Raw genomic sequence first — 16,252 nt, 5'->3', positions numbered from 1 at the left:
ACAAGCTAGTGAGCATTTTCAAGAACAACTAAGCAACAAGCCAACCTTTATAAGCTCTAAGCAGCAGTGATGATCAATCTATATAGTCATAAGAATGATACAAATGCATGGGAATTACTGTTACAAAGTTTTGTGCAAGTGTGTGTGTGTGGCTTTGTCACAGATCTACCAGAAAATAGCCCCAGTAACTCCTTTGAATATTTGGTCTACACGTAGAAAGGAGGGAAGAATTACTGGGTATTGTCTTAGTCTCTTTGGACTTTTATAACAGACTACCATAGACTGGGTGGCTTATAAACAACAGAAATTTATTTCTCACAGTTCTGGAGGCTGAAAAAATCAAGATGCCAGCAGATTCAGTGTCTGGTGAGGGTCTGCTTCCTGGTTCATAGATGGCCATCTGTGCCTTTCTGTGGCAGAAAGGCAAGAGAGATCTCCGGGGTCTCTTTTATTAGGGTACTAATTCCATTCATGAGGACCCCACCCTCATAACCTAATCACCTACCAGAGGCCCACCTCCTGATACCGTCACATTGGGAGTTGGGTTTCAACATATGAATTTTGAAGGGACACAAACATTCAGTCTACAGCAAATATGTTTGAGTTTTAGTTTGAGTGCTAGAGTTTCATTTTTGAGGATATTGCAATTTCAACCTACAAAAGAATTTTGTTTAAGAACATTCCCTTTTGGGTTCTGTGGGCACTGTTGTGATAACCGTTATTCACACTCATCATGCACACTTGCTTTTTTCTCTCGCTCTTCCAGTCTGCTTTTATTCTCCTCATTCCACTTTCCTCCTGTTGGGTCTCCTTTCCGGTTGACACGCATAAGCTCACTTCTGAGGCTCTGTGATCCTCCCTGGCTGTGCAAATGGTGGCCCCTTAGGAAATCCCAGTTTCACATGATCTCCTCCTGCCTGATACTCGGACCCCTAGGAGCAGCGCCAGGATGAGTCATAGGCATAGATGAGGGAGGTGGACACACAAGACTTGGGGGTGTTTTTCCAGGCTCTCTTCACTCCTGCTGTGAAAATAGATTTTCACCCATAGACTTTCTCAAAATTGTCTTGTAGCTTCACACATTTCAATCTTTAAGTGAAGAATGTTGAAATTCATGAACTTGGAGGTGGGTACCATGTTAAGATGTTAATGCCTGTGAATATTTCATATGAATTAGTATATGAGATATCGTTCTAATTCAACTGCTAACAAGAGTGGAGGAGGGGGAGTGGACAAATTTAGTGGGAGCTTTTGCGTGGAGGTTATTACATATGGCTTTGAGATTTACTCGAATATTCTTATCCAACATTTGGAGTCCTTGCCTTACTCATAGAAAGCATCCTTTGCTTCCATTAGAATTTCCCAATTAAACACAATTATCTGCCTTTACATTATAATTATGACTTTAGCAAATTAATAACCAATATATTGAAAAGCAAAGGGTTCTTCCTAGAAAAATATTATTAATATTTCCTATAAATATGGTTTTAAATAACATGTCCATTATAAGTTTTAAAATGACTCTTCTGATTTTCTTGCTTTTCTTCATCTTCAAATACTCATTTATCAGTGAATCACATCTCAGTATAACATCTAGATAAAACATTTTTTGCCTCCTTTTAAATACTTTTATATTCTCGTCTGTTTTTATGGCATGTCACTGCATGTCTCCAGAGGCACACAGCATTTTTATTTTCAAGTAAATTTATATTAGTTACAGCCTCCAGCTGTTTTAGATATAGGATCATTTCCTGTTGGTACTGTTTCCAGGACAATTCTTTTTTCCCCTCACAAAAATGAAAAATGTAATTTAACAAAGACATCCTATAATTGCCTTCATATCTAGCAAGGTATCTAGCAATCTAAATACTTATTTTATTTAAAACATCTGTCTACATAATATCTAATGATTGTCCAGGGCTGTATCATCCTTGGGAAAGGCAGCTGCTGCCATTTTTGTTTAATTTGTAAGGAACCAACAAAAATGTCTCCTTAACATTCAGTCTTTTGCCACCATGTCATATGTGAGATTATTTTTTTTTTAATGAGAATAGGTTACATTTTTGGTGCTTGCAATTAGTTTAGTCTTTCTCAAATTGGGAAAGACCATTCTTTTAAAAATCACTATGGAAACATTCTGCAAGAACACTAAGCTTTTGTTATACGTATCAAAGTATCATAATAAAAATGGTGGCATGCTGTTCTACTCATATAACTAGCCTCACACTGGAATCACATTTTAATTGCCAAGTTCTTTTTTAGAATTATTTGTCTGTAGTGCTTTTTCTTTTCATTTATAATAAAAATGTACAGTCGTTTTTATTGTGAAGTCGTTCTGCTGATTAGAGCAGTCAGTTGATATTTTCTTGTTATTTTTCAGAAAACTCGTGGAGAAAGATGGCAGCTTCTATAAAAGCTTTTTGTCTTGGGGGTGATACTGAATGTTACTTGTAGAAGAACCCATTTGTAAACTCTGTTTATTGTGCACAACCCTTGGAGCCCAAGATAAAGTGTTTAACTTTTAATAGATCCTATCAATTTAGGCTCAGCCAAAAACAACAGACACCCAGGCTTACGATAGTGTGTCTAAATGAGAAAGTTTACCTTTTCTAGGGAAGTAATCAAAATATTCCTTTTTGGAGCACTAAGAGTATGAAAGGGAAATGATTATGGTTCCCTACTGACACACTGTTATGATTGACAGGAAAAACCAACATGCCTGCCACCTGAGACATCTTGTTCAGGAACTTTCTGGAGGGTAGTAAATTGGTGTTGGCACAAACACAAAAAAATAAAATGACTTGATTCAGCACTTTTCAATTCTAAATCCCCAAACACTAAAGAAAGAGGTAAATATTCATCAAATGATCAAAATTTATATTGATTTTTATTCTACATTAGCAGCTCAAAGTCGAGATTCTTGACAGGGTGGATGTCGGTTTGAATGAGTCTCTTTGAAATGAGGATACAGGCCCTGAGCTGAGTGCTCCTGCGCATTCCTGAACCATAGGCCCTGATTATTAGAACCCTAGGAGGCTAAATTTTTAACATAACTGTATAAAGGCACATTTGTTCAGTTCTGTTTTGATAACTAAATTGTTATTATTAGTATGCAAAGTAATTCTTGTTGTTCCTGCTTCATTTCTTTCTTTCTATCACCATCTAAGGACAACTATTTTATAGAATTTCAAAGGAGCTGGAGTGCACGTTGTAGTCATAGAGTTAATAGCAGCATTTGCCAACATAATTGTACTTGAGAAGGAACTGCCAATCCTGCAGGCAAGAGAAGCTAAGATTGTATCTTCACGTTATACATCTTTAATTTTTAGTTCCTGCCAGAAAGTAAATAAGGATTTGCTGTGGTGGAATTTGGAAGATGGGAATAAGGACGCAGTGGTAGAATATAAACATAGACTTGATGCCTGTGTCATTGTGCAGAGATCTGCTAAGGAAACAGTAATGGAGAGGCATCGAAATTCTAATCATCCCTTCCAGTCCACACAGTGTAATCACACTCCCTTCCCACCCTAGCTCATGACATAAAATGCTGAATTTTTAATGGCTTTAACTACTTGCATTACAAAGAGGAGGAGGCTGGTGGTGGATGAGGCTCTCCCCAACTGCAATGATGTGACATATTTGTTCTTTATGTTTGTTAGGTGGAGATGGTGGTGGTGTTTTTAATAAACAGCTCATCTATCATTTAAATAGAGGAAGAGGACATTTTTCTTTACACACAAACAAATATAGAAGAAATAATGCAAATAGCATTCATGTTCATTTTTCCACTTTGTTTAAATGCTTACCATTTAACAAATATCATTAAGGATATAGCTTTAAAATTGAATTTCCTGAACATTATTAGTGAATGTTTTTAATGGCTTGCAAACAGCATCAAGTCAACAGAAATAAAGATGACCTTTTAAAGATATAAATATAATATTTTTTACTTAAATCAGTTATCTTTTGCAGTTGTCCTGATTTAAGTTATCCATGAATATAAATAAACCTTGAGAACCTAAGCCTAGGTTTTCTGGAGCTGCCAATATGGTCATAGAAGTTTTGTATCCTAATGTACAAAGATTAGTATATACAATAGTCTTTGCTGAGTATAATATTGAAATAGCTTTGAGATTCTTGTTAAATTTTTGATATATATTTAATTTTAACAATAGGAAAATATTTATATTTTTAAACACTTTTATCAGTCTCTCATCCAAGGATAAAAAAACATTCTAACGAACTTACTAATTGTTTCTTTGGTAACATTTTTGAAGAGTAATATTGGTCTTATCCTTGAATTAATATTTTATTGCCTATTATTTAGTATAATTTTTCTATAATTATAGATTATACATTCTCTGAGGGCAGGCACCATGTCTGACAGAGATTTGTATCTTACACAGTGTCTTACACATAAGAGACACTCAAGATACATTTCTCCAGTGAGTAAATGAAGGCCCTTAATCAACTTTACTCCAAAGAAATACATTGCTCCCTAGTCCCATGGCTCCCTGTCCCAACACTATAGGAGAAGGAAGCTTTGGTACTCCGCTCAGCCATGCGCACAGGACCGAAGAAGAACATGAGCTTCTCATCTGTTCTAATGCTAAATGTTGTTTGTATTTAGCCAGAATGTAGCTAATCATGGATATGTGATTAAATGTCTTCAGATTATTCATTTCTGGACAAAGGAAATGCACTTTGAGTTCAATCACAAAGGTGAGTTATTTCAGGAAATTATGAGCCACCAACAATGAGGACAAAAGCACAAATGCACAAAATAACCACAGTCTTGAGGAAACAAAACAAAACAAAACACTGTAAATGTGACAACTGTAAATCCTGGAGTGAGTATGGGGAACTCTGCCAGAAAAAACCATGGAGAGTTCTGAGCTTAGATTCTAATCAACCCTGGAAGTCCTTGTCAGGGCCTTTGGGGATCTTGAGACCTGAAGATGCTTCCAGAAGAAGGAAGTGATCTGGGCCAGTTGCATGAAAGGGATACTATGGGGAGGAGAGAGAAGGGAGGCATAGAAGTATTTTTATAAGAAAGAAGAGAAAAAGGCCTGTGCTTAGAGATACTGTATCAAAGGTTAAAAAAAGATTGTGTAGTAAAAGTAGGAAAATATTCCCCAATGACAAAATTATTGCCAGAACAAGTACGGTCCCCCCCCTCCATTATATTGCAGGATCCCCTGATTTTCCTGAGTTACTGTGCATTCTTCCAGAAACAAACTGTGGCACTGTTAATGTCTCCTCCAAAATGCGCAAATGACTCCTTTTTTTTTTTTAAATAGGATATCAGATTTTATTAGGCTAAAACAAGCTCTATCCGAAAGACTTAAAGCTTCATTTTAAAAATGGATTGTAAAGATCACCCCATGAAGACAATAGCCGAAGTTTCATCCTGTGCGTGTCACTGTCCTGGTTGATTTCCAATATAATGTGAGGTGTATAAGATCACTGTGTTAGCTGAATAAAACATTATCAAATGATTCTTGAATTAAAGAAGCTTTTCTTTTCTCTTCTTTTCCTTTTCCTAGAGAAAAGCAAACAAATTATGTATTTCAATAATTTTCTTTTCTGTCAGGGAAAAAATAGTCTCCTTTCTAAGGGAGAATGAAGCCAATGATTTTAAAAATCAAGTGAGGCTACAGCCTTCAAACTATCTGTTTTATTTTTTTGCACATTTTAAACAATTTCAGATTTTCAAACTCAGTAAGATTTATTCTGCCAGTTTGTACAGAGTGCCTGTCACATACCAGGTGCTGTGCTGCGTGCTGGGGATGCAGCAGTGAACACGTAGACTAAGTCCCTTCCCTCGTGGGGCTTAAGGTCCACTGGGGGAAGGTGGGAAATACAAGATAAGTAACATATTTTGGCTAGATATGGTAACTGTGTATGCAGGAGGAGAGGGATTGCTGGGGTGGGGATGAGTTGAAGTTTTAGGTAGGAGATCAGGGAAGACCCGAATAAGAAGGTGACATTTCAGCAAAGACCTGAGGGAGGTTAGGGACTGAGCTGTCATGCAAACAAGACCAAATGCCCCCAGAGCATGCCTGCCAGCCCTGTGGGAGCAGGCAGGGATAGGTTGAAGCCTGAGGACAAACCACTGGCATGGGGAATGTGGACAAAAGCCTGATGCGAGTGTGTACAAGAGAAAATAGGAGAGGGACTGGACATAGTGAATATAGATGACACATGTGAAAGGGATTTTTCCATAATGGAGAACAGAGAAATGGAGCTTTAGCCAGAGGATAGATTGGTGTCAATTGGTGTCTAGGGATTTTTTTTGTTTCTCATTATGGGAAAAACAACAGCGTTTTTTTTTTTTTTTGGCTAATGTGCTAATGAGCATAATACAGTAGAGAGGAAAAACTTGATGCAGGAGAGAGGGGCAGTTTGCTGTAGGTATGATAATCTTTGTGGAGATAAGAGGGAGTCTGGTACCCAAGTGAAGGGGCTTGGTCTTAAACAGAGATATGGACAGAATCAGGAGGGAAGGAGGAGGACATAGACCCAGAGGCAAGTAGGTGGGTAGATGTGGTTGGAAGCTATGAAGTGCAGTGTGAGTGAGCAGGCAGACCTACAAAGGCATGAGTTAAGAGAGAATAAAATCAATTTTAACATTCTCATGATACTTAACCCAATAAAGGATGCTGGGCCATGCAGTGATAATGAAATAATTGATATTTCTTAACTAAACCAGTGCTTTTTAAGGCAAGGATAAGGCATATGTCTCTATGTGATTATAAAAGTGATTATGTGTTTAATCCTTAAAGATCGTTAGAATGACTGAAATTTACCCCCTAAAATTTATCATGGGCTAGCTATTTTGTTATTAAACACAATACCAGAGGGAAGTAGATCGTTGAGTAATTTTTCAGGCCTGAAGTAGATCACTGAATTTGGATCACTACATACCAAGCCAAATTCAAATAAGATATTTTAGAAGATTGTGTCTCGTGTCCTGATTAAATTATTAATTTGAAGTGTAAATTTGAAGAGGAGTATCTCTAGTGATTTAGGCTCTAGGTGCATACAAAATAAAGGGGGGATCATGCTACTAATGATAAGCAGAAGAGCAATTGTGTTAAACCTCAGATGAGAAGGCGGTGTTCCTGACTTTATCATGTGTACCCGTCTGTTAGGGCAGCAATAACGACATGCCACAGACTGGGTGGCTTAAACCACATAAATTTATTTCTCACAGTTCTGGAGGCTGGAAATCCCAGATGGGGTTGTTGGCAGGTTTGGTTTCTGTTGAGGCCTCTCTCGTTGGCTTGCAGATGACCTTCTTGCTGTGTCCTCATGTGGCCTTTTCTCTGTGCGCCCACTCATCATCTTCTTGTAAGGACACCAGTCCTATTGGATTAGGACCCCACCCTTGTGACTTCATTTAACCTTAATTTCCTCCTTAAAGACCCTATCTCCAAATATAGTCACATTGAGGGTTAGGGCTTCAACATATGAATTGGGGTTACACAATTCAGTCTATAACGTTATGTTAAGGTTTACTAGAGGCACAAGTTACTAGAATCTCTTAGGCATTTCCACTGTTTGGGATGCTGGGTTTCTGGTCTGCTGGAAACTGTTGATTCCCTTCTCAGTGCAATGTTCTTAAAGTACACCAGGAGGTAGGAGCTTTATGAGCATATTTGAACTAATCCATCAGATGACTATCTTGCCATGACAGAAAAAGGTAGATGGAGGAAGATTAAGGCCATCACAGAAATAATGACATCTTCTGATGTCACATCATTTGATAGCATCCAAATTCCCTAAGCTGACATCCTCCATAGTCTATCCCCTTCTGCTTTAGTCTCTTTGTCCAAATGCCCCAAAGCTCTAGACATCATTCTCTGAACATGCCACTTCCTTTCACAACTCTGGGCCTCTGAACAAATGAGTTACTCTGCCTATAAATATATCCATCTGCTTCACCTGACAAGGTCATGCCCATACTCCCAGATCTGGCTCAAATGCCACCTCTGTCAAGCTTTTACTGCCTGTTCCTCACCTTCAGACAATTACTTGTTTTATTTCACATCCTCCTCTACAATCATTTCACTTGGCACACTTGTAGTCATCCGTTGGCATAGCTCTTTCCTCCACTACCCTGCAATCCCTTGGGAGAAGGGACTGTGTTTTGTTCTTCTTTGTACCCACAGTCCCTGGTGCAGTTCCTGGTACATGATAAAGGCTCAGTGAACATAAGAGCAATAAATGGATGGATGTATGAATGCATAATTCATTCATTCAACAATTATTTACTGAGCTTCTAACATGTCCCAGATACTGCCAAGGTGCTGGGAACACAAAATGGCAAAGGAGACAGGGAGACACAGATCCTTTACGGAGCTTGGAGTCTGGAGACGGAGACAGAAAAAGTGCAAGCTAGCAAATACAAGAATTTTAAATTGTGATATGTGCTGTGAAGGAAATTAACACTGTTTTTAAATAGAGAAAAATAGAATGGATCTACTTTTGATAGGGTGGTCAGGGAAGGCCTCTCCGAGAAGTGAGTCAGCTGAAAGCTGAAGTGTGAAAAGACATTAGCAAGAGAATGTTCATAAGAAAAGGAACAATATGTGCAAAGGTCCTGAGACAGGAAAGAGCTGTTTAAAGAACTGAAAGAAGGCAAGGATGACAAGGGCATGGTGATCAAGAGGGAGATAAGTAGAAAATGAGGTCTGAGGTAGGCAGGAACCAAATCTCATTGGCCACAGGAGAAGTTTGTCTTTTACATCTGAATGCAGTATGAAACTCATGTTTTATAAAGACCATTCTGGCCACTGTAAGGGAAGATTGGAAGGGCAGAAATGGGCGACGGGGGATATATGTTAGAAGATAATTGCTGTACCGTACGGGAGAGAGGATGAAGGCTTGGACCAGGCTGCAACAATGCAGACTGGGGAGACACACTGCGGAGACATTTTGGAAGAGGAATCAACAAAATTTAGGGAGTAACTTGCTGTGGGAAATGGAGAAGAGGAGGAGTCAAGGATGACCTCTAGGTTTCTGAGCCGGGCAACAGATGGTGCCATTTATTTAAAAGGAAAGGCCTAAGTACAGAAAGTTTTGGGGGACATGGTAAGGATGAGAATGGAGAGTTCTGTTTTGAACAATTATGCCTAAAGTAAATCCAAGTAGTAAGGTGAGATGCTATGTTGGATATACAAACGTAAAGCTCAGATGAGAGGATTGGAAGCCATTACTATATAGATGGCATTGAAAGCCATGGAAGAGAGTGTAAATAGAGAACAGAGGTCGAGAATTAAGCCCTGAAACAACAGCCAGTCATCTCAGCTGTGATCCAAAACGATCAATCAATGAACCATCTATAAACGGATTTGGGGATGGTGGAGAAGGAGGGAGGGAGAATGATTGAGAATCCATGACATTAGGTCAGCCAAGAGGTAATGCAGGCCCAGAGTAGAGTAAGTGAGAACTGATCCTTTTTCTCTTCTCATCATACACTCTCTCCCATGGCATTCTCATTTCATCTCCTAATGTCAACCGTTGCCTTTAGGTTTATACTTCAGTCTTAACATTTCCTCTTGCTTGCTGAACTTTTCATTATGGATTTCCCACCAGTACTCAAATGAAAAGACCCAAATCCAGTTCATTTGTTCCATCTACCTGTGTTCTTCTTTTTATACTCCTACTCCCAGTGATGGCACCAGGGGCCTCTTAGTGACCAGCAAGTAAGAGGTGGATCTGTCATTGAGTCTATTCCCTCTTGCTCCTTTTTTTTGCCTTAATGAGTAAGTTGCAAAATCTCATTGATTACACATCAGTAATATTATTTAATCAGGATAATTTCCATTTGTAAAATATAGTCACTTTTAAAAGTATGCACTATTATCATAGGTGCTAATAAATAAAATTATTTTAATCGGAGATTCAGTGTTACTATTTTTTTAAAGATTGCATTTTCTTCAAGTCTTCCTAAAAATTTATCTTTGGACTAAGATGTAGTATGAGAAAAAGTTAAGACAGTCTGTAGAGAGATTTAGACTGGCAAAGCCATTCAACCTTAGCAGACGGAGCTACTTGGGTTCTTTTTCTATCATCATACTTAGAAATGAATCAGTGAAAGCAGAGATAGAGGTGGATAGGGAAGACCTGGGCCATCTAATTCGTCTCCTTGTTAGTGCGGTGAGGTTTCCTATGTCAAATGCCGATGAGATATTGTGCAATAACAGTCTTAGATTACAACATTTCAATCATTTTCGTAAGGTGACTAATTATCTTTCGAGTTGCTCTCAGCCTTGTTCTCTGAACTCCTTTCTGGGTATCTGTATCACATGTGAGGTGTTTCCTTGTGTACGCAGAAATGGCCTAGGATCTCAAAAGGATGAACTACAATTATTTTTCCATAGTAGTAATGAGTCTTCATTAAGTCTACCTTCCTCTTTATGATCCTTTTTGTGACCAGTGGCACACATTTGTGAGATCATTACCCAGAACAAGCAGTGGTCCAGCTTGTTACTTTAGGATGGTTGAAACTAATGGGAACCTCTAGGGATCACCTAATGGTGCAGATGCATTATTCTAATGCGGTTTCCAATAGAATACTTGGTGGGGGATGACCTCCCCATTATCTCTATAGCTTTAGGGAGGGGAGCGGTGCGTGGGTAGCATTTGGGAGGACTGGTGTTTTTAAGTTCTTTGACTATTGTTCAATATCTCTCAGTTTTCTCATATTTAATCACATAAAAATATTATATGCTCTTTTGAAAGATATATTCTGTTGTTTTTTCTAATCATTGACTCCCTACATTCAATTTTATACCTCCTCCCATTAAAAAATATTCTTAGGTCAGTAGACATTATTTCTCCAAGTTCTGTGATGTCTGCAAACCTTTTGGTTCAGACTCTTCTATAATGCCATTAACATGCTTTATACCTCTTCTTTCACATCATTAATAAAGATGCTAAATAACACTATATCTAGCATTTCCTTTGTGCCTTCTCACCAGCCATACCCCTTCCCCCTAAACTGAATACACTCCATGTAACATTATCCTTCATTTAATTGCTTGACATAATTCTTAATCCAGTTGAGTCTGTTCTTATTCAAGCCAATTAGTTTGAGCAAGAAAAGGTGACATGAACCAACACATAGATTGCAGTTTTTAACTGATTTCTGAAACTCCGGTTATATTAATATAATAATTTTAGCATTGGTTTAAAAGTTCTTCCTCAGCAATCCAGAGTGTTCATAATAAAGCTGCTTGTATAAAGCAACAACACAGGAACTCTAGAATGGTTTGAGATCTCACATTTCGTAAGCTACTCGTTTCCTTTACAGAGGCCTGATTTGCCCTTTTAAATAGCTGCCACTTTAGAACTCTGACTCTTTTTTCCCATGGTCGAGTCTATAAAACCAGAGACCAGGCAGAAGGCCTTGGTTGTCGCTGGACATGAAGAGCAGCTCATATCTCGACTTGACTTTTCTTATGTGTTGCAGAGTTCTGGCAACTACCCAACAGCTGACCCAGAACTGTTTTTCTTAGGAGAATATGTAATTAAGTTATACAGAAGCAGCAATTTTAAGGCTTATCAGAAATGTTAATAGACATGCTTGGATTTAGTGAAGCGCACCAAAAGAAAATAAGAGTTCCTTTGGTCCACTGTGCATGTGAACTCAGCATCGCCTCCTCCCTTTTACCGTGGGCAAGCATACCACCGAGAAGACTTCATTCCGGTCTCATCTGGCGTTCTAGGGAAACCTAAAGCCACAGGGATCACAACAGCTGAAATAAATAAAGCATCTATTCAATACATTTCCATGCCAAATGTTATTCAGCATTCTTTCGGCCTTGGTTTGATAGAAAACAGCGTGGTGAACTTACTACCTCTTCTTCACTACAGTGAGCCCCAAGTAACTATGAAAGATTTGACAACTCAAACCTGCATGTAACCAAAATCACTATTCTCTCTCTGTTAAAATTATTAAGACAATAATACAGAGAACCGAAAAAATGTAATAAAGGAAGTCTGTTGTCACTTTTGAAGGGGTATTAGAATTAGTACTAGGCTTTTTTATTCTCCTCAGGGAAGAGAAAGAGAAACGTTCAAATATGTGTCCATGCAAATGTGTGGGTTGGAGGGGGATCTTTAAAAAATAAATGTTACAATGTGGCAATATGAGAAAGAATATTATTAAGGAATTTCACAGTTATTTTTATGTAAAGTCTCATCATACAGCATTATGATCTCAGGGATATTTTGTGATATTTACTGAGTCTTCTGAGAGTTCATTTATTCAGGTCATATTTTAAGGAGGAACTTATAAGATTCAGATCTAAAATATAATTCTGTAATATGCCCAGCTGATCCCATTAAATCCAACCCGAAAAGGAGCAGTATAAGGATGTGAACAATTCTCATTCTTTGAGTTGTTACACCTCACTTGAAATGCATTCCTTCTGGATTAAAACAGCAATTCCTCTTTGTTTCTCTCTCCAGGCTGAGGTTCAACTATGCTACCTGGAAGCACAAAGAGATGCTGTTGAGCAGATGTCCCTCAAGCTGTACAGCGAGCAGTACACCAGCAGCAGCAAGAGAAAGGAGGAGTTTGCTGATATGTCGAAAGTTCAGTCAGTGGGAGGCAATGGGTAGGGAACTATTGTTTTTGTTGTTTTATTCTCACTAATCTCTACTTTTTCAATGATATTCCACTGGTAGGTGTTAGGCAGGCGTTTCCTCCCTAGCTAACAGACAAGGAGAATCTCAATAGACTAGACATTTATGTTCTTTTCCATTCGTGCCAGAATTGAAGACTGTGCATTTTATCCACCTCTGTCATCTAACGCAGAACTTCCTAACTTGATTACTATTTTTTTCAAAACAGCCTTGTGATTTTTACATGTGTTTTTGTGACTACATTGTACCCATAGTATTGGTCTTTCTTCTTTATAAATTTTTTTTCAGTGTATTTCCCCGTTTTTAAATTTCACCATTTATTTTAAAGTCTATCTAAGAAAATTTTAAATACCAGAACCTCATTGGAAACTTGGTAGAACATAATTTTCCTGAAAAATATAGATATTTAATAATTGTTTAGAGACCATAGACTAACCGGTTAGCTGCACATAAAGTCAATTGGAATAATAGACTAACATTTGATTGTCTGTGGTGTGTGAAAGGACCCAGTGACTTCAGTGATCCATCACAATTTCAGTCAGCCTGAGACATATGGCTGTATTTATACTATACTAACCGTCCTATTGAATAGTTAAGTTGTGCTTTCAGATATTTGCAAATGACTTTAAAGTTATGCAAACATTGTGTGTGTATGTGTGTGTACAGTATTTATTTATTAAAAACATTGTATATATATGTATAAATATATATTAGTCTTTTCTGACTCAATTCTAATATTTAGTAGGCAATTATTAAAGAGTAAAAGAATAGTAATGAAATTTAATTATTTCATAGTTTTAATGACTTAATAATAATTATACTCATAAAAGTGGAAACAGTAACCTATCTCACTTTTATACTTGAGTTAGACAACAAGGAGGAGAAACGGTTCCCCCAAGTTCTGTTACATGTTAATAGCATCATATAAACTTATGGGGTGTAACTCTAGCCAAAATATTCCCTGAGAAGGCAAGAGGAAATAAGTCTTTTCATGCACTTGTCTGCATTTATCTTTTAAGTGCTTGTAATTCTGACTGGATTTAAAATTCTCATACAAATTTTTGGGATAAATTAAGTACACAGATTACAAATTCTGTCTTGTGGTATAACCTAGGGTCTAAGACTACAGGAAAAGGATCAGAGTCATAATTCTGTTTAGGAAATGAGAAAGGACTTTTCAAAATTTCAAATTTATCCATCTATAAAATTTGTTGCTCTATCAGGATTGTTTTTATACATAGACATGTTATGTGTATATTTGATTCGTCTTATACGATTCAGTAGACATCTATTCACAAGAGCAACAGCATAACAGCAAATAAGAAAGAAAAGGTTAAATCTTGGAGCACGAACAATAAGCTGTTTTGAGGCCTTAATGTGCTTTAATTTCTCTAAATGCCTAAATAGTCTCTGGAGTACACGAAAGCACAAACTTTAGGTCACATTTTCATGTTTTCTAAGAGCCCTGCGGATTGAGCAGGCACCACGTGCTTCTGACCTCAGATTCCAAGGACTCAACCTGGGTACTTACTCTGGGCTCCACAAATCATAAATCTGCCCTGGGAATTGCTTAGTTAACAACAAGCATTGTTCTGTGAAGTGGGAGTAGGTGAACTTGCCTGATATCTTTTGTTTATGCTCCTTGGGGTGCTGAAGGCTGTGCATTGTGCAGAAATTTAAGAGTGTGCTGAAGAAAAGGCAGCTATTTAATACTAAGGACAAAAGCCATATACTCCTTTCTATTTTCTGTTTACATACAGAAAAGCATTGTTTGAGAAATGCATGTGGGTGAGGTTATCTGGGGTGTCCTGCCCCCAAGACTCTTTGCTCCCACAGTCAAATCATTAATTCTGAAGCCTTAAGAACACAGCCTTGTAAAATTATCTGCTCTGATGACACACAAACTTCATTAACTGTTCCTTTTGTTACATTGAACGAGCATTGTTTCCAGTAAGCAATTGTGGGAATAGTGTGGGCTTTCTAGGGTCTTCATTCCATATGCAGATATCCCATCACTAAAGAGAAAATTAAGTTGGTGATACAATTCATATATTTTTATTTTCTCCCCATGCCTACATGCATGCTAAGAAGAGTATGTAGTTGAAAAAATGTGTGACTACTCCAGGGAAGACTCAGCTGCTAGATAGAATGGTGATCTTATATTTCTAAGAATTTTACATAAGCAAAATATCATTTAGAAATGAATTTATACCCTCTCTGGCTTGACGAAAAGATGTGTATCAAGGTGATATAACACGGCTTAAATACAATGATGAAGTGTGTGTTTAGCAGTTGTGAATATGTAAAGTGGGAAGATTTCCCCTAATGTATGGAGGCTGTGTGAGCTCTAGTAACAGTGTGTTCACCAGTGGGAGACTTTTGGCCCTGGCTTAAGTGGCTCTGGCATCCCCAGGGGGGAAACCACAGCTTCCTGGAGGGATGTGCAATGTTTGAGTCACTGGTGATTCTCAACAGGAGCAGGTTGGTGCTTTTCGACAGCTGCTGATTTAAATGAAAGCACTTACAGATTGTTTTGTTTCTTTCCTCCAATAAATATTCATTGAAGGCCTACTATGTGCATGGTACGATGCTCTGAGGAGAGTTTGTCAAGAGCACTTACATTTTGTATATTTTGTAAAGTGTAACCATCTCTTTTTCCAACACCTCTTTTTGTCAGGGGATTGTCTGATTTTGTTTTGAATTTCAAAGATATTCAATTCATTAAGTAGCATCCTATTTGCTGTCAAGACTTAATGTGGGTTACAAACCATGTCTTTTGTTCAGTTTCTAAATAATAGAACTGGAAGGCAAAAGGGCTGGATGACTGGCTTGTCTGGGATGATGGTTTAAGATGGAGCTAAGAAATCAACTCAGAACCCTGGATCACAATGCAGTGGACAATCCATAAAGTCACTCTTGGCTTGCTCTCCAAGGATTTCATTTGGACCCTTGATAAACATTTTTTCCCCTAAATCCCATGTTGTGCATATTCCATACTGTATAAAATTTAAATTATGGTATCTTCCTACTATAAAGAAATGGAAGAGTCTTGAGATTTCATTAAAGCTATCAAGAAATGTGGGCAAAACCTTGCAAAGTAGGCATAAGTGAAGACAAAATTGACTTTATTCATTAATTTGACAAATATTATTAAGTACCTCCTGTATGAAGTGCAGAGATTAAAAAGCAAAAATGCCGTGGCCCCTGCCCTTGAGAGTCTCACAGTTCGGTAAGAGGTGCCAGATCTGTAAACAACATGGAATAAAGGATCACAAGGGCTGAGTTAGAAATCTACGTGAGGGAGCGAGTGGGGCTCATGGAAGGCAGAGCTCTATTCTGACTGTGGTGGAGTTGCAGCAGGTGGGGAAAGAGGGCAGAAGGAAAGGACTCTGGAGATGAATTTTGAAAGAAGGCTAGGTCAGAGAAAGAGCTTTTCAATTTAATCTGTACAAACATTTATTGAGTACCTGCAAAGCCAGACCACAGTTCCTGCCTTCATGAAATTTACAATCTAGCAAGAGAGTGTGACATTAAGCCAGTATTTGCCTGTGTAATGAGAAAGAAGGGGAAGCAGAGGGTGCTAGGGGAGCTCACA

General features: G+C 38.0%; 1 protein-coding gene across 3 annotated transcripts in view; it reads left to right on the top strand.

The window, feature by feature from the left end:
* Window positions 1–16,252, top strand: part of AKAP6 (A-kinase anchoring protein 6) — a 467,551-nt gene that overhangs the window by 333,004 nt on the left and 118,295 nt on the right. For all 3 annotated transcript variants that reach the window (XM_087422756.1, XM_014780419.2, XM_087422751.1), the window contains one exon: window positions 12,481–12,629. In XM_087422756.1, coding sequence (XP_087278882.1) covers window positions 12,481–12,629 — 149 coding nt within the window. The remainder of the gene's footprint in view (window positions 1–12,480; window positions 12,630–16,252) is intronic.

The sequence above is a fragment of the Ceratotherium simum genome, chromosome 3, assembly GCF_057802395.1.
Source record: "Ceratotherium simum simum isolate JZ-2026a chromosome 3, ASM5780239v1, whole genome shotgun sequence".
In the NCBI taxonomy this organism is placed as follows: Eukaryota; Metazoa; Chordata; class Mammalia; order Perissodactyla; family Rhinocerotidae; genus Ceratotherium; species Ceratotherium simum.
Note: the sequence above shows the minus strand (reverse complement) of the source record. Positions and strands in the feature narration are given on the sequence as shown.